This window comes from Chelonoidis abingdonii, chromosome 1 (genome assembly GCF_003597395.2).
Source record: "Chelonoidis abingdonii isolate Lonesome George chromosome 1, CheloAbing_2.0, whole genome shotgun sequence".
Classification (NCBI taxonomy): Eukaryota; Metazoa; Chordata; order Testudines; family Testudinidae; genus Chelonoidis; species Chelonoidis abingdonii.
Genome location: NC_133769.1, coordinates 213,835,865 through 213,857,519, shown reverse-complemented (window position 1 = coordinate 213,857,519; position 21,655 = coordinate 213,835,865). Strand labels below are relative to the sequence as shown.

At 45.0% G+C, this 21,655-nt stretch overlaps 1 protein-coding gene across 13 annotated transcripts in view; it reads right to left on the bottom strand.

The window, feature by feature from the left end:
• Positions 1–21,655, bottom strand: part of CASK (calcium/calmodulin dependent serine protein kinase) — a 442,447-nt gene that overhangs the window by 109,470 nt on the left and 311,322 nt on the right. For 10 of the 13 annotated variants that reach the window (XM_032806527.2, XM_032806492.2, XM_032806483.2 and 7 more), the window contains one exon: positions 9,809–9,826. The exons of the other annotated variants lie outside the window; for them this stretch is intronic. In XM_032806527.2, coding sequence (XP_032662418.1) covers positions 9,809–9,826 — 18 coding nt within the window. The remainder of the gene's footprint in view (positions 1–9,808; positions 9,827–21,655) is intronic. 13 annotated transcript variants of the gene reach the window in all.

Below are 21,655 nucleotides of genomic sequence, written 5' to 3'. Positions count from 1 at the left end.
ATAGAATCCGTCCAGAATGTGACCTGCCCATGGCTGCTTAGTGTGTGTATAAAAATTCGCAGTGCTTTATCATAAGCGGTGTCCCAATCTGGACCTTGCATCCTAAATCTGGGTGCTTGCATGATCCATCAGGCTTAATTCTCTAGCTGGAATCTTTCTCGGCTGCACTCAACTAGGATCGCAGTGCTGGTCATTGGGCCCCCAAACCTTCCCTGGAGACCTGCCAAGACTCAGATATGCTTATGAGTATCAGCAAAGGGGAAATAACCACTTCCCTTCCTCCTCCCCTCCCACTCAGACTTTCTTCTCTGGTACTGTAAGTTGAGTGCAATTCTTTACATTCACAATACCTTAAGAAGCATGTCCTTTATTCCACACAATGAGAACAAACCCAAATACAAGGAACATGAGATGATCTTCTCTTCCCCTCCCACCACTGCACTGGTGTGCAGAGCTTACGCTCCGTAGATCTAACACAAAGAGAATTCCCCTTGTTCCTTAACCTACACAGAGAGAAAATACTAAACAGTCTTAACACAAGACAAGCTTTATTAAAAAAAAGAAGAAAAGACTAAGAAATAAACCTGATAAGATGACATACAGGGCTATTGCTTATAAGAATCTGAAATAGTCCATGATCTCAACCAAAGAGTGAGTATCCTCTGAACCATATCTCCCTCCATAAATTTATCAAGTTTAGTCTTGAAGCCAGATATGTCTTTTGCCCCCACTACTCCCCTTGGAAGGCTGTTCCAGAACTTCATTTCTCTAATGGTTAGAAACCTTCTTCTAATTTCAAGTCTAAACTTCCTACTGTCCAGTTTATATCTATTTGTTCTTGTGTCCACATTGGTACTAAGCTTAAATAATCCCTCTCCCTCCCTAATATTTATCTCTCTGATATATTTATAAAGAACATTCATATCCCCCCTCAACCTTCTTTTGGTTAGGCTAAACAAGCCAAGCTCTTTGAGTCTCCTTTCATAAGACAGGTTTTCCATTCCTTGGATCATCCTAGTAGCCTGTCTCTGAACCTGTTCCTGTTTGAATTCATCCTTCTTAAACATAGGAGACCAGAATTGCACACAGTATTCCAGATGAGGTCTCACCAGTGCCTTGTATAACTGTACTAACACCTCCTTATCTTTGCTGGAAATACCTCGCCTGATGCATCCTAAAACTGCATTAGCTTTTTTTAACGGCCATATCACATTGGCGGCTCACAGTCATCCTGTGATCAACCAATACTCCAAGGTCCTTCTCCTCTTCTGTTACTTCCAGCTGATGTGTCCCCAATCTATGGCCCACCATACAATTCCTATTCCCCAATGTGGCCCTCCAGCCAAAAAGTTTGCCCATCCCTGGTCTAGGAAGAGCATGGGAAACAGTACTGCTTGATGCTGGAGCAAGAATTAGCCAGGCTCCTGGCAGGGAAGAATGCCAAGGAGTGGAATCTTATGACAGAGACTGAACAGTGTACAATACCTCATACAGAAGCAGGAGCTATGTGGGTCACTACAGCCCCTCATAAGCAGGCTAGAGCCTATGTGGGTGGCCAGGGTGAAAGTAGTGTTCCCTTGTGGAAGGGGAGTCAGGGGACAGCCCCTCTGCAAGAACAACTCATGGCCACAGAACACGCTCTACAAGCAACCATGAGAGAAAAAGAATAGCTGACTATGGAACATCAGACAACTCACGGAGTGGTCATCTGCCCATGATGGTTAATTAACCTGAAGGAGATTTGGAGACTGAGTGTGGAAATCTCAAAACCCCAGGGAAAGAAACCTATAGAGCCTGTTAGGTACACTCTTAAGAGGGTGGGTGTGTAACGGGGCACACAAGCCTCCATGGAAGCAAGAAGGGGTGAATGGACTACTGAAGGCCCTATTAGTTCAACTTAAGGTATTTGGAACAGGAAGGAGCTTAAAAAGCAAAGCCCCGCTCAGTTGAAGAAAGCAGCAAGTGAGAGTACACATGGAGCGCTCATTGTGGGAGATATGCTTGGCTAGGGTCAGGCGCTGAGGAAGACTGGTGTCTAGCAGATCTTCCAGAAGACTTTATGTTGCTCGATACCTGTTTTGGACTTTGAGTGCCATGGAAGGAGTACAACTGTAAGAGACCTAGCCCTCAGGCCAAGTCTCTGTAACCCAGAAGATGTTGGAGCGTGGACAGAGCAGCACAAGACCTTGTGGAAAATTAAAGCAGGTGGTTGCTGCACCAGACAAGGAATGAAGGGGTGCTTTGGTAAGGACATGAAGCAACATGGACCTTTCCAAAAAACATCTGTTGGGAATTTTTTGAAAATTTCTGTCTCAGCTCCCTGGCAGCCAACAGGGGGTTGTCCAGGAGCCTAAGGAGATGGGTGGGCAAGCTGGCAGGAAAGGAGGCAGGCAGGCTAGGAATTAGGTCTCTAACAAGTGAGCAAGTATTCAGAAGGCCCTTGAGGAATCCCAATACTGACTAATGCCATTCTTGCCACAAGGGTGCCTGAGCCCTATTGGGAGGGCTGGCAGGCGTTTCAGCCATGTCAACCTTGGTCCTCAGAGGAAAGGTTTTTTGCTTGAAGACAGTGAGAACGTACAGCCTGGCGATGGAGAGAACAGCTAGACCTCCCCATAGGCAGTGCTGAGGAATACCATGCTCTCAGTAGCAGGATCTGTATCAGTACTGATAGCTGTCTTGTTACCGGTGGTCATGTTTTCCTGGTGGCTTATCTTCAGTTATAGGTAGATGCCAAGGTGTGCATCGCCGGAGTCAATGCAGGCTCACCAGCCCTCAGTGTCATGGGGGGCTTGGTGGCTTGGTCCCCTGCGGCTTTAGGTGGTCTATCTTTATGGGGAGGGTACTGAAATGTGCCTGGTGTGTCTGCCTCTTTGTTTGGAGCAGACCGTTTGGTGTCAGACTTCAATGTCAGAGGTGTCTGTGGCATTGGTATGGTCTGATTTGGTGCCGGGGTATCAGTGCTGATGTTCATGTTTGTGCTAGGTCTTCCTTGGCATCATCTTCTCTGCACTTGTCTTCAGAGTTGCTTGTCTGTGAGATGGTGTGCTGGATGAGCCTGGCTTTTCTGCTACCTGGACCATGGAGCTCGTCTCCGCAGGATCTGAAGATATCTTTACAGATTGGACCAAGAAATGAAGATTCCACTGTGTGTCTTGCAATTTGTGGGTTCTCATGGAGAAAGAAAGGCACACTTACCATCTACTCAGTAAATGGGATTCTCCTAAGCAGAAGAGCTGCTGCTGTATCCATCTTTCAATGGAATTAGCCCATTGCAGGACAGGCAGGACTTGAAACCAAAAGGTTTTGAATCTGCCACTTTGAGAAATCTCATGTGTGTGTCTGCACGCACGCTGTACTGGGGGTCTGAGTATCAATCTTCAGTCTAGATGCATTGATATTGTTCATGGTAGGTGCATGTCCAAGAATCAGAAGACTTCTGAGGGTTTAAAGAAATTTAGCTAAAGCTAAGACCTAGTGCATCAGATGTGCCAGCTTGTGTCCCCCTCTGCCCTTTATGCCCTCGTACAGGAGCATGAGTTGGCACAGAGTTCATGAGTGGCCCCAACAGTCATGGCTATTAAAAAAATTTGATCTCATGCACAAGATGCACATGCACCTAAAGTAGGATCCATATTGATGCATACTTGAAGAAAAAATGATTAACATTTATTTGAATTATTTGATCAACATTTATTTTACCAACTTTTCTGTTCAATAGCGAGAGGATAAACATTTTACTATAGAAAAGTGAATAGTGTTTTCTTCATTAACCCAATTATTTATTTCACCTTTTACATCCAGTTCAGCAATATATTTAAGCATATGCTTAAGTCAATCCCTACTTAATAAAACACTTAAACACATGCTTAATGTTAAACATGTGTTTAAGTTTAATAGAATTTCACATTCTTAAGTGATTTGCTGGATTTGGGCCTGAATGGAGTAGGCAGAGAAGGATATGCCATACTTGTACTTCTGCTGCTAGAAGAGGATATAAATATTTTAATAAAGAGGCTGATAAGGAGAACATTCATTTCTAGTCATCCAGGTCAGGAACTCTACTTCCAATAATTTTATTTAAAAAAGTAGACCCTTCCAACCATGCACTTGGGTGGTATCCTTATGATAGCTGTGACACTCTGCCCCATATTCACCATAGTGGTATAATCATGATATGATTATGACATAATTATGATGCATTTTGTACAAATGTGTCATGTGAAATGTCTATAAAAAGGTATGATTTGCTGAATATGATTATCCTATTTGTATGAATGTATCATTTGTGTATTTCGAGTTAAGAATATTGACTATGTATTTCTATATCTAATGCGTTTACTCCTTAGTAACACTCAAAGATTCATTTGCATTCAGGCTAGTTGGCACATCATGAATGGCCTACTCAAGTAGAATGACCCATCAGGAAAGAAAGTGGGCCACAGAAGGCTTGTCCTCACTTGGCAATGCTTCAGCCAGCCTATGAATAATGGCTGCTATGACTCAGCGATGCATGCAAGGGCATGTGAAAAGACCATATGATACTGAACTTCCTTTTGGTACCTGTATTTTTCCACAAACTGAGCTGGGAACCCAGCTTAGAACAAAGGGGTTCCCGACATATGGAAAAACTATAAAAGAAGGAAGTGACATCACCAAGGGTCCTCACTTTCTCCACAACTCAATACCTGAAGATACCTTGGAGGAATAAAGACTTTGAACTGGGGAACTGCTGGTCCCAGGCAGGCAGGAAAGAAGGAAACCCTGCCTGTATATGAAACATCAACAAACTGCTTGCACTATCTAACTGGGTGCAACTCTGATTCAAATCCTGTGTGGTATATTAGGTTTAGATTGCATTTTTGTTTATTTGCTAAGTAATCTACACCTCTACCTCGATATAACGCTGTCCTCGGGAGCCAAAAAATCTTACTGCGTTGTAGGTGAAACTGTGTTATATTGAACTTGCTTTGATCGACTGGAGTGCGCAGCCCTGCCCGCCCGAAGCACTGCTTTACCGTGTTATATCCGGTCGCATTACATCAGGGTAGAGGTGTACTTTGTTCTGTTTACTATCACTTAAAATCATTTAAATATATCTTTCTGTAGTTAATAAACTTGTTTTATGTTTTATCTTAACCAGTGTGTTTTTGAGTGAAGTGCTAGGAAATCTTATCTCTGTTAACACACGTGAGTTCATACTTCCCCGTATTGGGTGGGGGGAGGGAGGGAGTGGATTAATTGAGCTTGCGTTGTACAGATCCCTGTGCAGTGCAAGACAGTATAATTCTGGGTTTATACTCCAGTCGGGGTGCAAGGCTGGGGAGCTGGGAAATTGGCTGGTGCCTCCATTGTTGGTTCATGAGTAGCTTAAATAAAGCATTCAGATGACTCAGCTGGGTGTGTGAAGCCACCTGCTGTCGTACTGGGTGATAATAGGGCCCAGAGGGGCTGGTTATGTGTCACCAGCAGAGCAGAGGGAGAAGCCAATCCACCTGAATAGCTAGGGGGCCCAGCAGTTCCAACAGCTTCCAGGCTTCACCCCGGGGTACAGCCTGTCACATTAATCTATAAGGTCCTGATCCTACCAATGCAACTTGATGGGCAAAACCTAGCACCTGTACGGAGCACCACTGACTCCAAAATCTTCACTGGGGTTCTGAGTGCAGGGATAAGCCAATACGATTCCCTTGCAGGACTGTTGACACAAAATATCTTTTGCAGTCAGAATGCTGCATGAATGTTCCACCTTAAAACAGCCTTCTATATTTGTTGGTCATCAAGTTTATTGTTTTACACTGTTCTAATTAAAGTACTTTTCTCATTTACTAGTTTATGCACTTAAAAGCATCTAAATTGAGTTGCAATTCTTTACTATTTGAAGAAATCCAAATTTGGTATTAGCAGAGGAAATTTGACATTTTCTGTTGTTCAAATAATTCACTTATTTCTGAATATAAGGGGTTTCAAAACCTAGTGCTTGCACTAACCGACTGCTAATCGTTACTAGTTGGAATATTTTTTTCTTTGAAAAACAAAAAAGTACTTTTTGCCTCTTGTTATAATTCTATCCTGATTCTACCTATGGATAGTAAGTCTACAAAAACTTTACTTCCTATAAGTTTGATTTTTCAAAAGCTTTCAGCTATTTCTCCCATCACTTTTACAGCTTATTCACATGGTATCTTTTGTCCTTTACCCTACTTGTGAAAAGGAATTTCAATTGCAACTTGGTCATTGATTTCTTCATAGTTGTTACTGTGTATTTCCTATATATTACATAATTATATACAAAAAGCTAATGGAATGAGAAATATTTTAAGTACAGAAACAATCACACGTCTAACTTAGGCTTCCACAACTTTAACTCTGTCCCCTTGCATTACAATGGGTACTTTCATTATTCGGTTATGTAATATATATGAATATAGTGCTACAAAATAATATATATAAAAGCCTCGAATTACAGAAAAGCATGTAGTTTAAATATACACAAATACCCATATCCTAGACCCCAGCATGCAGCCCGAGTGGCTGGGCTGTACATCATAGGTAGAAGAAAAAGTCCTTCAAAATTAACAGTGCAGTCATAGTGGAAATACTGACCCTAACTCTGCCTCTAAAGAGTCACTTTTCTTAAAGCCAATACTTTTCTATTGCTCTGGCAAGTCTCAACCCTTGCATATTTCAGATTTAATGATATTGTGACCAAATACAAGGCCTGAAAGAAGCAATACAAATCCCAGAGGGAAGCTAATCCCAGAGTCCTCAGGTAGGGGAAAGCAGGGGAGAAACTTGCTGGTGAACTGGGGTGGGGAGTAAAGAGGGAGGCAGACATAGGAGTGTAACCCAGAGTTCACACCAGAATTGGAGGAGAAGACTGTCCAAGTAACTTTTGGCCTAAGAATCTTTTTGGCCATTTAAAAATACAAGCGCTTCCAGGTGCTTAGAGGACCCTGGACCGCTGCTAAAAGTTGCTCCCCCTCCCACACTGAAATCTGAAATAGCACCTCTGTGCTGCTGTGGAGTAAGCGCAGGGCAGGCTTTGCAAAAACCACACAGGGACTCCGTCCTACCACTGGAGGGCAGGGCCCCGACTCCCCCAGCCTTCTGGGTCTATTTACTGGATCACAACATCTCATCAAAGTCTAAAAATTGGTTCTGAGCCCAAAAGGTTTGGGACTTTTGGACTGGACTAAACGATTTATCTAATAGTCCCTTCTGGCCTTAAAATTGACAGAAAAAAATCAGTTCTACTGATGCATAAGCAGGAACAGAATCCAGCTCGTTATCTCTTACCTATGCTGACTCTGCAGGGCTAACAAATAAAAAGCAGTATCAACATACTCTTCTCATTAAAGGCAGCCGATGGATTGGCAAGCGCTAAAGAGGATCCATCCCCAATCCACTTACACTGCTACATCCCTTTGAACTAAGAGAAAGCTAGCTGGGGGACAGCTGAGTCCCCATCTGGATTTTCAGCATCACTATCTTCTCCCCTTCTTCATTGTAAGTCTGGCCCCTGAACTTCACAGGAGTTCAGAAAGACAGTGTGGAGCATCACCTCACTATGTGGCACTATGAGGGATCTTCATTCTACAGCAGCTGTGTGTGTAAGTGCACGGAGTGACTCTACGGTAGGCACATTGTGGCCAGGGGATGAGGTATCATGAATGTGTATTACACAGCACATAGTTGTGCAGATGCTGTTGAGAAAGTGTCACAGAATGAAATGACAAGTTCAGCATGGGGAGAGACCTAAAGGGGTAGACAGAGGGTGAATGTATGTGAAGAATGTTACACGGGGAGTGTAGACAAAAAGTTGAAAAGGTGGAGAGGTGAGAAATAAGGGGTGTTGAGAAGCAGCATGGGGTTGAAATTAAAAAAGGGGATGAAAAATAATGATTACAGGTGGAAACAAGGGGAGCAGCAGGCCGAGGGGGAAAAGTGAATGAGGAAGAGAAAACACATGTTGGGGAAGATGGAGAGAACTCAGGAAGGGAAACAGAAAGATGAGCATGGACAATGTAAGGAAAGAGATGAGGGAGGAAATGAAGGAAAGGGAGAAGAAAATAGGTAGCGGTAGCAATACAGGAAGAGCTGAGTATGAAAATAGAAAGGAGGAGAATGAAATTTAATGATCATAGGAACACAGAAATGAGAAAGAGGAGAAGGGAGAAAAGAAATGGATAAAGAAACATGAAGAAAGTAATTAAAGCAACAAAAAGAAAAAAATTATCTTAAAGATATAAAAATATATTAATTTTAAAAAAATCTTTGGCATTCCTCCGCTCTGTGACACCCATGCAGGGCCTCTTCACTAAGTCTTGCTAGCCTTTTTTTTTTTTTTTAAACTTAAATCTGCCCCTAGATGATGACTCACCCGTGGATAGCATGAGACACAGAGGAAGCAGATATGTTGGGTAAGAAGGTGCAACATTTTACACAATTACTTTTCACAGCAGTGCCACACATGAACAAGCAGCACAGCCACAAGCAGCAAAGTTATTTATAAAATGTTAATTTAACTATTCTAACCAAGTCCCTCCTACCACATCCCCAGTATGAAGCCATGCCTCTTTCTTCCTACTGCAACCACAAATGAGCTCCCCCATTCTGGCTGCTGGGAGGGCAGCCTTGCTCTCAATCCTGTTAGCTTGCTGGAGGGAAGGCCACTCTCCCAGCTGTTTGGCTGCTGAGGGAGGGATCTCTACCAGCCTTCCCACTCAAAATATGTGGTGATGGTGGGGTACCAAGAGATTTCTTCTCTTCCTTCCTGCATTGTGTGTAGGTGGTGTTTGGAAGCTAACAGAGGTCTGGGAACTCTGAAGTAGTGTGACAGGTCAGTTCAGGGGGAAAAAAATCCACAATGAGAGAGTGGGCTTCGAGAAACTGGGACATAACACCATGATCTAAATCTGGTTAGGTGGCAAAAATAATTGATCACCCCAAAATTTTAATACTGTGCTGACACCAACATTTTTAACTGCAATTTGAGATTTGGAATTTGTTCTCTCTGAATTTGCTGTGGTTTGGGTTGGAACCACTCTCTCAGTGACTCAGAGGAACTAGAACTTCACTCCCTCATCCTTGCAAAACTTATTTGTTCTGACCAGTATCATCTATTTGCAGGTTCTGGAGGCACTTGGGTTTCAGCCTCTCTCAAAGCGTGCAGTTAATTCCTAACACAAAAAACCCTCCCTGTTGTTTGATATGATTTTTTTAAACATATATGGCATATAGGCAGATTAGTTTTATACATAAACACAAATGTATCTACATATACTACATAACACACCAACATAAAACAAAACAAAAAATTCTATCATGCAAAGTTAGTAAAAAATGTCATTTAAAAATATATGTCCAATACTATAAAAAAAATAAGTGCTATTCAGGGAAAAATCCAGTATTCCCTGATAATTTGGGAATCAAGCTACAAAAGTTAGTCCTTTTCTTAATAACACTTGCCGGCATTTTTATGTGGGTTGTAAACTAGAGTTCAGATTTTATAATATTATAAATACTAAAAACAAAAAATACTAACAATTTTTAATACTGCCTCTAAATTAGTATATCACATTTTACTGGAATAAATTTTAATATTGATTGCTCAGCTTTGAAAAGTTATGGGCAGAGTTACTACCATATGCATGGGCTGTTCTAATTTTCTTCTGCAGGCAGTATTAAAACTGAAGCATGACAAGCTAAGGAGAAAAAACCTGAGTTTTAAACATGCACAGCCACACACAATGTGATAAGAATAAACAGAATGATAAGCCTTAGAGGAAAACAAAGGGATACCTACTTTCTGCTGCTAGAAGTCCTAGTAGGAAGGCAGCATTTGGACAAACAACAACAGTATGAAGATTTCAGAACAAACAAGTTATAAAGCTGCAACTAGGCACATTAATTTAGCCACAAATAGTATGAACAAACTCAAGACTTTTTTTTTTTTTTTTTAAACTTTGTATGTGAGACAAATGGCACTTGAAAAAAAAACATTTGGGATTGGGGCAGGTTGCACATTTGCACACTGTCAGGTATCTGAAATTCCTATATTAGGACACTGGTTGAAAATGAAAATCCTAACCGACATTTATACTGTACGGGAACATCAGAAAAAAGATCAAGTAAAATCCTCAATGAGTGGAGAACTGTTACACTTTCTCCTTCAATTTCTAGGATTTCCTTCCTCTTTCAAAACTTTATATGGTACACAGAAGCAAGTAAGGCAAGAAAAGACAGTCAGACTTTGTAATTGTATTAATATTATATTTACTACTATCACTTGAATTTTTCAAACATTGATGATTAAAAAATTGTTAACTAAAGAATTTGAAAAATTGGTTATGATGATTTAGCATTGCTAACTATATTATACTGTACCTGGTAATGACGGAGACCACTAGTATTTGAGCTGCAGACTAAGACCTTAGCCTAGAAACACTTATGCAATGAATAGTTCCATAGAGGTCCCCGGGACTACTCGAGTGCATAAAATTACTCACATGCATGTCTGCAGCACTGGAGCCTAAATCTAACCATTTATCCTTTTCTCCCACAGAGACAGGCTGGAAGGTTTGGCTTTCTTTCTTTTTTCCTTTCAGTTTTAATTATCAAGAATTTAATCATCAAGAGTTAATATTGCTAAATTTCTATAATTTATTATGACATAATAGATTCTAAAAGAACAAATATTTACCCACAATAATCTTGAGGCAAACGTCATTTTCAAATTGCATTTATAAATAGAAGCCTATATGAAGCCATTGTCATGCCATTTACCCGAAGGATCCAAAAACACTGACGTGGTCTTAAAATGTCAGCTTTATGTTCTGTGAGAAACTGCTGCTTGCATTAAGTTAAACATTTACCACAGACCTCAGAAAGCAAATACTCAGGAAATACTGCAAAATTTTAGATACATGCTGCTGTACCTTTTTTGGGGTTTAAAAGCAACGTTTATAAATTGTCTTGCAAGAAAATCCAGAACTATTTGAAATGGACAAAATAACTAATAATGAAATGTGAAGTCATTAGTGTGTCTCTCTCTCACCAACAGAAGTTAGTCCAATTAAAGATATTACCTCACCTGCCCTGTCTCTCTAATATCCTGGGGCCAACACAACTGCAAAGTATGAAGTCACTGTGAAATGACAAAATGACCCTCACAATGCGTGAGCACTACAACTGAATAGCTCAAATGTGTATTTATAAATCCTCCACAATAAAAGATGAAGTATGTTTTTCTTTAAAAGTCAATTACCTGATTTTCAAAGTTGGTGAGCACCCATTGATTTCAGTGGGTTATGCAGTTGCTCAACAGTTCTGAAAGTCAGGCTACAAAAAGGTGTTTGGAAGTGAAAAAGTTACAGTTGACAATGTTATCTTTATGGGTTTTTCTATTTATTGGCTAAGCACATGGGCTTATTGTGGGACATAAACCCTGAAATTTTGAATTCAGGTAAAAAACTTAAGTATCCAGCATCAGCAAAATCTCTTTCCAGTCAGCTTCCAAAGCTAACAGTTATTCAAGCAATTCCATGACCTTTCTATGGTCTGCCACCTAACAGATGACCGAGGAAGTTAACTCAGCAGAAATGAACTGCTTCTTTTTACAGCAACATCATGTGAAAAGAAAAACAAGGTTTTAATGTTTGTTAGTGCAAGAGTCTTTTATTTTTGGAACACTGACTCTCACATAACATCTTGTAGGTGCTAAGTACTAGAAATATATGTGATCCTTAACTTTGAATAAGAAACAGTCATAAAATGTCTTATTTTAAAACTTGCTTTATTTCTAGTAGGACTTACTGAATGTAAATATTCACTGTTAAGGAGGCATTTTAGTTTAACATGTATCCCAGAAAAATCCATAAAGCCACTATTTTATTATTCGCCTTCAAATTCGTCAAGACTCACTTCTGCAATTTTATCTACAGAACACTATCAGTTGATAACAGCTAGGCAAGTGGCAAGCTGCAGATAACCTACAAAGCTGCATGACTTTTGTATTGTTGTCTCATCCTCTCTCTTCTGCACCTTCTCCCTGTATGTTTGGTTCATCCACCTGTTGCATCTTGTCATTAGAGGAGACGTGCTGATGAAGGAGAGAACAAGTCATCCCAAACAGGACAGGACATTAGGGAAATGATTATGTATTCACCAGTGGGCTGTCTGGACCAAGACCCAGTGCAACTTCCAGTAAGCAGGAAAGAAAGGGAGATTTAAAGTGGGGGGAAATAAGCCATATAAAATTATCAGCATCTCTCTTTTCATTTCTGTTTGATTCACTTATATGTTTTGCTGCTGATCACTTGACAGCACCCAGGGTATCTAGCATCTACTGGAGAATTGCCTATTTGCTGAATACAGTGCCCTAAACTCTGAGGCTGTTACTCCATCAGGATAGGCTGGAGGTTCAAAGTGCTCCCTCACCCGTGTAGCAGGGCCCACCTTCACGGAAGGGAGAGCAGTGTGACAGATTGAAGTGGATGAAGCATGGCGTTGAAATAGGGTGACTAATTTTTCAAACGGCAGAAGTGGGACACATGCAGGGGCCCTGCTCCCTGGCTCCACCTCTTCACTCTGAGGCCCTGGCCAGGCCAGAAGTCAGAGCCCCCCAAGGTCACTGTGGGGAGCCCCAGACCCTTCACCTGCTCTGGGTGGGGTGCTGGGGTGCCTGAGAGTAGCCCCAAGCCCGTGTCCCCACCCCCGAGGGTGCACTGCCCCAGGCAGATGGAGGGACAGGAACTCCCCATAGTGGCCCAGTCTCCCCAGAGAGCTCTTACTACTGCCCAGCTCCAGTCCCCCTCCCCTTCTGGCAGAACAGGCTGGCACTGCTCCTAAGCCTCAGGCAGGCGTGGAGTGGTACCATAGGGAATCCAAGACAAATGCTGTCCCAGAATCATTCAGCCTACTTCATCATTTATTTTTAACGACAAACTTCTCAAATCATGGGATTTTATCAAAGAGGTAAACAAACAGGGAAACGGCATTTTAAATACTAAATCTTCAGCTTGGAGTTTCTTATCTGAAATCCCATTATTGCAAAATGTAAAGGCATAACCATTTAGGCCGAGAATTACAGAGGAGCCCAAAGGAGTTAGATGTTCACCAGGGCCGGCTTTAGGCACTGCGGGGCCTGATTCAAAAGAGCTGCCTCTGAAGACAGCAGCAGGACTTTGGCGGCAGCTCAACTGGCTTCTGGTGCCTTCGGCAGCACACTGGCAGAGGGTCCTTAAGGATGTTGCGGGGCCCTCTTCAGGGCACGGGACCCGATTTGGGGGAATCAGGGGAATTGCCCTAAAGCCAGCCCTGATGTCCACCTCCCACTGAAATTCAGTGGAAGTTGGGTGCTATCATAGAGAAGCCCTGCTTGGAACACACTCAGGATACACATGACAGACATGCCTGCTCAGTTTCCCTCCTTTGGAGTGCCCAGAAGTAGTTTAACTAGTTGTGGGGTTCATTTATTGCAAGAGCCCCAAGCACGTAAAACAAAAGTCCCACAACTATAGTCCAGATTCCCCCCATTATAGTCCAGAGAGTACATGTAACATACCGCCCCAGCATCTATCACCAGGTCCTGGCTCTTCAGCACAGTCCTCTCTTGCCTTTGTACCAGGACAGCCTCTCCAGCACTTCCAAGTGGAATGCAGCCTTGCTGTTCCCAGCAGGAACCCCACATCCTCTCTACTGGGAGCATCCTTGCCAGGGAAGCATCCCTTACTCCCCAAAGGCCTTCTCAGTTCCTGTGGGTCCAGCTCTCGGAAAACACGGTTACTCACCTTTGTAACTGTTGTTCTTCGAGATGTGTTGCTCATATCCATTCCAGTAGGTGTACGCGCCGCGCGTGCACGTTTGTCGGAGAACTTTTACCCTAGCAACTCCAGCGGGCCGGCAGGCCGCCCCCTAGAGTGGCGCCGCCATACTGAGAACACAGCGGCCCTGGATCTGACGACGAAACGCGAACAAGCCAGGCGGACAGCTCTCAACTCCGGACGTTGATATGCAGGCGAGCTCGGGAGGAGACCAGCGCCCTGGGTCCGGAGGGTCCCCAGGTGAGCCCCCATCCCAAATCGGACGCGTCTGTCGTCAGGGACAGCGAGGCTGGGCTGACTGAAATGGAAGCCCCGCACATACACGGACTGATCTAACCACCATTGGAGAGAAGGGGACCGCTTGTGAATCGTGACCACCTTGTCCAAGGTGCGCCTCGCCAAACAGAGCTGAGGGATGAAGCCAGATTGTAGGGGCGAAGGCGGCAGTCGGGCGTGCGCCGTGACGAAAGTGCAGCTGCCCTTGCCCAACAGTGTCAGGCAAGTGCCGCAGGGAGGCAGAGGTGCCGACTGTAGCCGGATGATGGCTGACAGCGTCTGGAACCGTGCTGGGAGGAAGGACCGCCGGGCTATGGTGGAGTCCAGAACGGGCTCGATGAACTCTATCCTCTGAGTAGGTATAGAGTGGACTTCTCCACATTGAGTCGTAGCCGAGGTGGGAGAAAAGGTGGCTGACCACCCGGACGTGTTCCTGGACTCGATCCTGCGAAGGCCCCGATAAGCCAGTCGTCGAGGTAGGGGAAGTACGTGCACCAGACTGCGACGGAGAGGCGACGACTACGGCCATGCACTTGCGAACACTCTCGGGGCCGTGAGGTCTGAACGGAAGGCCGGTGAATTGATAGTGCCTGCCGCGCGACCAATGAGCGGAGGAATCTGCGATGGGGGAAAGATGGAGATATGGAAATAGCGTCCTGCATGTCGAGGGCGGCGTACGTCTCGGATCAAGGAAGGATAATGGTCCTCAAGGAAACCATGCGGAACTTCAACTTGAGTAGGTATCTGTTGAGTCCGCGGAGATCGAGATGGGCCGGAGACCTCCCTTGGCTTGGGGATCAGAAAGTAACGAAGTAGAACCCCTTCCCGTCTCGTCCTCCGGCACCCCCTCCACGGCTCCCTTGTCGAGAGTGTTGCAACCTTTGCAGGAGATTTGTCGTGAGACGGGTCCCTGAAGGGACGAGGAAGGAGGGCGGAGGCGGCACGAAGCAAACTGCAGGTGGTACCCAAGCCGCAGCGTGCGGAGGCCCAACGGTCCGTAGTAGCTGGTGCCACGCGGGAGGAAGAACGAGAGACGGGGAAAGGGAGGGGATGGATCCATGGAAAGAACTGTACAGCGCCCCGGGCGCACCTTCAAAAGGACGGCTTCGGACGGAGGATGGCTTGGAGGGACCTTGAGTTTGGCCCCCATGGTTGCCAGAATGTCGTCGCCTGCTGCTTCTGTTACGTCTCCTGGCAAAGTCCTGCCTTTGTCTGGGCTGCGGGAAGGGCCTGCGCTGTAGTTTGCGTCTGAACGGACGACGCTGTGTTACAGGCGTGTGCATCCCGAGGGCACGCATAATGACCTGTTGTCCTTAAGACTTTGCAGCGCGCGGTCTGTCTTTTCAGAAAATAGGCCTGGCCCTCGAACAGAGGTCCTGTATGTGCTCTGGAGTTCCAGAGGGAGACCAAGAACTGTAGCCAGGAGAATCGGCGCATAGTGACTCCGGAGGCGATGGTCTGAGCGGCCGAGTCAGCGGCGTCTAAGACGCCTGCAGTTGCAGTGCGTGCGACCCTTCTGCTTCGTCCAAGGAGGGCGGTGAACTCTTGCCGAACGTCTTGTGGGAGAAGCCCCTAAATTTAACAGCCGCCTCCCAGGATTATATGCGTACGCGCGGCTGAGTAAGGCTTGTGGTTTGAAACCGCAGCTGCAACGCCTCCGGCGAATAGACCTTACGGCCGCAGGTCCAGACGCGCGCCTCCTGGAGCATTCGGAGCCGAGAGCTTCTTGTCCATGTCGCTCCCTTCTGTTTAAGATTGGTCAGAGAGGGAACATGGGGGGCGGATGGACGTATGATACTCATCAATCCCTTCGAGGGAACCATATACTTGCGCTCCACACCCGAGCAGGGGGGGAATGGAGGCCGGAGACTGCCAGATGGTAGTGGCGTTCGCCTGTTATGGTTTTTATGAAGGGCAGGGCGCGCGAGCGGGCGCATCCGCCAGAGTATCGTGACGACCGGGTCAGCAACCTCGAGACCTCCTCGGCTTGGATGCTCAGTTTTGCGCAAGCGTCTGAGGAGGTCCTGGTGAGCTCCGTAGTCCAATGGGGGGGACCGTGGTCGTCGTCCGCCACTGCTTCATCCGGCGAGGATGACGAGGAGACACCTGCAGAAGTGGGTCAGGTGGCGGTTCAGAGTGGACCGCTGTCTCTGGCACCTGTGGGGGCTCTGGTCTCGGGCAGGTAGGGAGCCGTTTCTCTGCAGGGATGGCGGTGGGCGAGAAACCGTAGCCTCTGGAGCCCTGCGCTCTGAACCGGCCGGACACGCGGAAATTGCTGAGACCCCTGGGCTTGTTGGTATGCCCAGGGCGTCCAGAAGCCCCACTGCTGCGGGCGTGTTCCTGGTGACCCTCAGGAAGAGGCGCGGACCTGTCAACGTCCAGGTAGACGCTATCTGTCCTGGAAGAGACTGACCTGTCGAGAGGGCAACGGGGGGGCGAAGCGGTAGTGCGAATCCAGCGCCCTCGATGGCGACGGCCCTCCTCGGGCCGGGGAGCGGTGCCGTAGAGTATGCCGGTGCCGAGATCTGGACCGGGACTGCCACCAGCGCCGGTGCAGGACGTCGACCGGGATCTGGACCTTCGCTGCCGTGACCGGCTTCTCGAGTCACGGTGCCAGTAGCGATGGGCCGGAGCCGGAACGGTGCCGGGAGTACGGGACCGACGTGAAGATGATCGGCACCGCGAGTGCGACTGGTGCCGCGGGAGAGCGGTGCCGGGACTGCGAGCGGCGCCTCGAAGCAGACCTCCCTCTGGACCGGGATCGTTGCCGTGACCTGGAGCGGTGCGGGAGCGAGATCGGTGCCGGACCGGTGAATCTGGGACGGTGCTCTCATCGGTGTCGGGCTTGCCCTAGAAAGTACAACCCGCACCGGCGGGCCGGGGTTGGGCAGCCCAGGCTCTGTCAGGCGATAAGTCCCTTGCTGAAGAATGTCTCGGGCGTAGACGGGACTACGAGCTCAACCCAGATCTTGCGGGGAGCTAAGAGGGATCGGACTCGATGACCTGCCGGCCGGAGTCAACGAGCCCTGGCGCGGCCGGCGTTGCATCGGGTGCTCTTCCGGGGCTGCTTAGCGGGGTAGAGGACGAGGAGGACCTCTTTCCAGGAGCTGGTGCCGTAAGACGGGTGGTGCCGCTGCGCTTTCGCTGGTGCCGGAGGGATCCGGTGCCTGAGCCGCGCTCGTACCGACGGCGCGGGGTGAAGTGCCGCTTCCATAAGGAGCGTCGGAGCGTTGGCTCGCTCCCTCTTAGTACGCGGCGGAAGCTTTGCAAATGCGGCACTTCTGGGATGTGTGATTCCCCCAGGCACTTAAGCAGGCTCGGGGGGATCACTGGTGGGATCGGCTTTTACAAGCCGAGCACGCTTTGAATCCGGCGAACCAGGCATCCGCCGGTGCCGGGCGTGGGAGGGCTACAGCCCCGAACCGCTACTATAATACACATACTATAAACTACAAATTATAACGAAACTATATAATACTAAATAAACTACAATTAACTGTTAACTATAACGAACAGAGAAGCTAGGGACGTGAGGTCAGCTATATCCGCGCCCACAGTCCAACGACCGACACGTGGTAAGAAGAACTGAGGAGTGGGCAGGCCGGCAGGTAATATCACCCGCCATGGCGGCGCCACTCTAGGGAGCGGCCTGCCGGCCGCTGGAGTTGCTAGGGTAAAAGTCTCCGACGAACGTGCACGCGCGCACGTACACTACTGGATGGATATGAGCAAGCACTCGAAGAAGAACCGGAGATGTTCAGTGGGTAAAATCCCCTCCACTGCTCCCGTGCTCAGAACTCTCCACTCTCAGCTCTGGCTCTCCAGGTTCGGCTGGAAGCAACTTCCCCTGCTTCTCCTGCCTTCAAGCCCTGGCTCTCTGGCTGTGGATGACAGTCAGCAAATCGATCTTTGCTGCTCTCCTGCCTTCATTCTTCTCCTAGGAACCACTTTCTACTTCTTTCTGGACTCTTCCAATCCCTGGTCTCAGGCAACCTCTCACCTGCCCCTGACTAACCCAGTCAGCTATCGGGTTGCTCACAAACCCTTTAAACAGGCACCTGCTTTGGCCTTGAGGAGCTAGTACATTCATTACTGGCTACCCACCCTGTGACAGGTTGCTTAATTCCTTTAGGATCTTTTGAAAAAATCCATCTTAAGAACTGGTATAGTCTTACAAGCAGCTTCAAGATTTACAACACAGCAAAATATATAAGTAGCACCTTTTTGAAGGGGAGAGGGAGATCAAGTTTTTTTATTGGCCTATTATTTCAGGAAGCTGAAAGCTGCACATTGGTTCTTTCCTGAAAGCTCAGGACTTTTTCTAGTTAATTTCTGAGCGAGAAGTCTTGCAACTAAACCATTTTAAATAGTCAGTCAGGCATCAATAAAATATTCCCTGGGAGCAGTTTTCTCAACCTTGCATTACAACCTCCAAGAGATCAACAACTGTGTCTGGACCAGGAGCCGTTCAGCTTGCTCTCCAGGAGGAACTCAACTACTGCATCAGACTCTACAAGCTATAAGAGGTTCCAAAGGATCCAGCACAAAAGGCTGAGCACATATGAAACATCTGGCTGCATGTTCGAGAAAAAAAGTTGAGAACTTGAACTTATGATGTTATTGCACCCCAAACCCAATGAGAAGAGACACATCCGTTGATGCAGCCTGAATCTGAAACAAGAACCTTGCTATTCCTGCAACAGAAAAATTGCAGACATGTATGTGACCTACTCTGTGACCATGACTGAGGAAGCAGCAGGAAACAAAAGTATCTTTTAAAACTCCAAATACCAACTGATGTTCAATCAAACACACTGAAAGATCTCTCTGTAAAACGGTACATCAGATACCCTTCTTACAATACATAAAATGTTCAAATCTGAGTGCCTAAGAGTGCCTACTCCATATTTAGGCAGCTAAATGAGTGGTGTGAATTCCTACTGACTTCACTGAAAGCTGTGAGTGCTAAAAACATCTGACAATCAATCTTTATTTGGCACGTACATTTATATTCCAACTCTATGTAAATAAAATTAAATATAATTTAAAAAAAATTTACTTTTCCACGTTTTTCTTGCCATATTACATTTGCAAGCCCCTTTCTACATCCTTCCTTATAGAAATACTTAGGACAGAGAATGAGAACTACCCTTCCCCAGCAATCCAAAATACATAATTATTCCCTGAGACATTTTTCTAGTATTAGTAGTTTTCAGGCTGTCACATTGACACAGCTGCACATTTGAATTGCAACATTTTATTTGTTAAAAACTTTTTAGATGTTAATTTACAAAAGCAGAATAATCTATTGGTATCAGTTTCAAAAGCGTATTTATACAAAACCATTCTGGAACATCTTTGAAATGTCAATAACCTGTAACAGGATTAAAAAAAAAAATAAAATCCAGTTCCAGAAAAGGAGACCAACAAGCTCTAATATACAAGATACAATAAAAAACATTCGCAGGGAAGAAGACACCCTCAATCCCACTAAGGGTAACAGGGCTCATTAATTTGAAAACTATCAGATCCCAAGTCATGTAAATAGATAGATTGATTTTATGACAGCCTTTGTAATGAAACACTGTTCAGGTTTGAATACAAACCAGGAAGCTCTATATCATTCTGAAGAAGCATTCTCTGGACACCCTTGTAGAACCACTGTAAATAAATGGCACTGAATATGCTCACACAATCTAATGTAATGTGTCTGACATATGGAAATCAGAAACATATACGGACTAAAGCCCGTAAAGATTTAAAACTCAATGTGAAAAGTAAATACGTCTTCAATGAAATTACCTGAGGAGGTAGGGTCTTCAGAGAAGTCTGGCAGTCTTCAGGGGGATCCCCATAGAAGGAATTGAATTTGTGCTTGATACTGCTGCATATACTGCCCCCGATAAACAACACAAAGTCTCAGTCATAAGCAAATAGAGTTCAACAAAACATGTTACAAACACTGATGGATCAGTCAGGCCTGAAGGCCCCAAGCCTCCCAGAATATTCTTCTTGTTTGCAGTTCACGAGAGAGATTTCATGCACTCCATCTATACCTGACTGCTGCAGTGAAACAAATCTCATAGTACAGCCAGCTATGCACTATTTCAAAGGATGTGGATATGCAGCCTGCCTCTCTGTGATGGATATGGCAAAAGTGCAGCATTTATTTTAATATTGGGCTGCTGCTGCTTCCCCATAGTCCTCAGATTAATGAGGCAGCGGAGAAAAAGACAAAATGCTCAAAGCACAGCTTTCACATAGGCACAAGTAGAGAACAATGGAAACCAGCCCCCTGATTGTAACAGGAACTTGCAAGCCCTAGTTGACAAAGATAATTCACCCTCCAATGGGCTGTTTAATTTTTTTTTTTTTTTTTTTCAAGAGCCTGAATGGACAGATCTAGTCTTGAGGATCAGAAGAGAAGAAAATGTTCAGAAAAACAGTACATTGACGAGTTATGAGGAAGCAGGAAGCCTGCTGGCAAGGCAATGACAGTCACCTCAGGAACTCATTCACTTTACATGGCAAAAAGAACTGGCACGTAGAGCATTAGAGTCAACTATATTCCACCGCAGAAGCAGATTTGAACTTTGAGAAGTTTCTGCCTTTCATAAGCACAGAACAAAACCTTTAGAGTAGGCTCTTCCAAACTGTATCTTTTGGAAGTGTGTTAAATGCTCTCTCGAGTTTATCTTATTCACCCACACAATCAATGGTTTTTGGGTATGCTGCTGTCTAGCAATGGAGGACTTTTTCAGCCAACCCTACTTTTAATCTACAAATTAGCAGGCACAGGAGTATAGCTAGCATACAGTGGCTCTGCATTATTCCTTCTGATACTACATGGTGTTCTTCACCAGGAAATTTTTTTTTTTTTTTACTGACACTGACTTAGCCTCCTCCCACAAACTTTAAAGCTTATCACTTAAGTATGTCAGGACATTATACAGAAAACTGTACATAGTGGCCTTAAAATAACATCAGAACCAGAGAGGAGAGCATGATGATGATAGTAGCCCTTGTTTATTTCTTTACTCCCTAAAACGTCTTGCGTGTTTAGACTGAAATAAATTAGGCACCTTACTGTCTTATTTGGAAAAGAAAACATTTAATAGTTTTTGGGGTGTTCCACTCAAATCACATGTAACCTACTGCTCATGTGTTACTGAGGTTACCAGTATGTTTCTTAATTATGTGACATCTCTCTCTCTTTCTCACACTCACACAACAAATATTAATCAGTAAACAAATTACTTTAATATAATTGTGGTCCAGATATATGTAGTTTACTGCTCAAGTAGCGTCTTTTTTAATTTATAGGCATTTATTTTTTGACTCCTACATTCTACTTAAAAATGCTGGTACACATGAAATAAAAATCAGGCTTTTAAAATAGGGCTAACCTCATTATGTGGACATGTTTAACAATTAAACAGAATTATTAATATTCAAGGATGATCAATGAAGATCAACGCATAACACATTATTAACACATAAATAGACTGTGAAGCTGTACACTGCGAGAAAGAGAAAAAAGATGCATTGCTGCT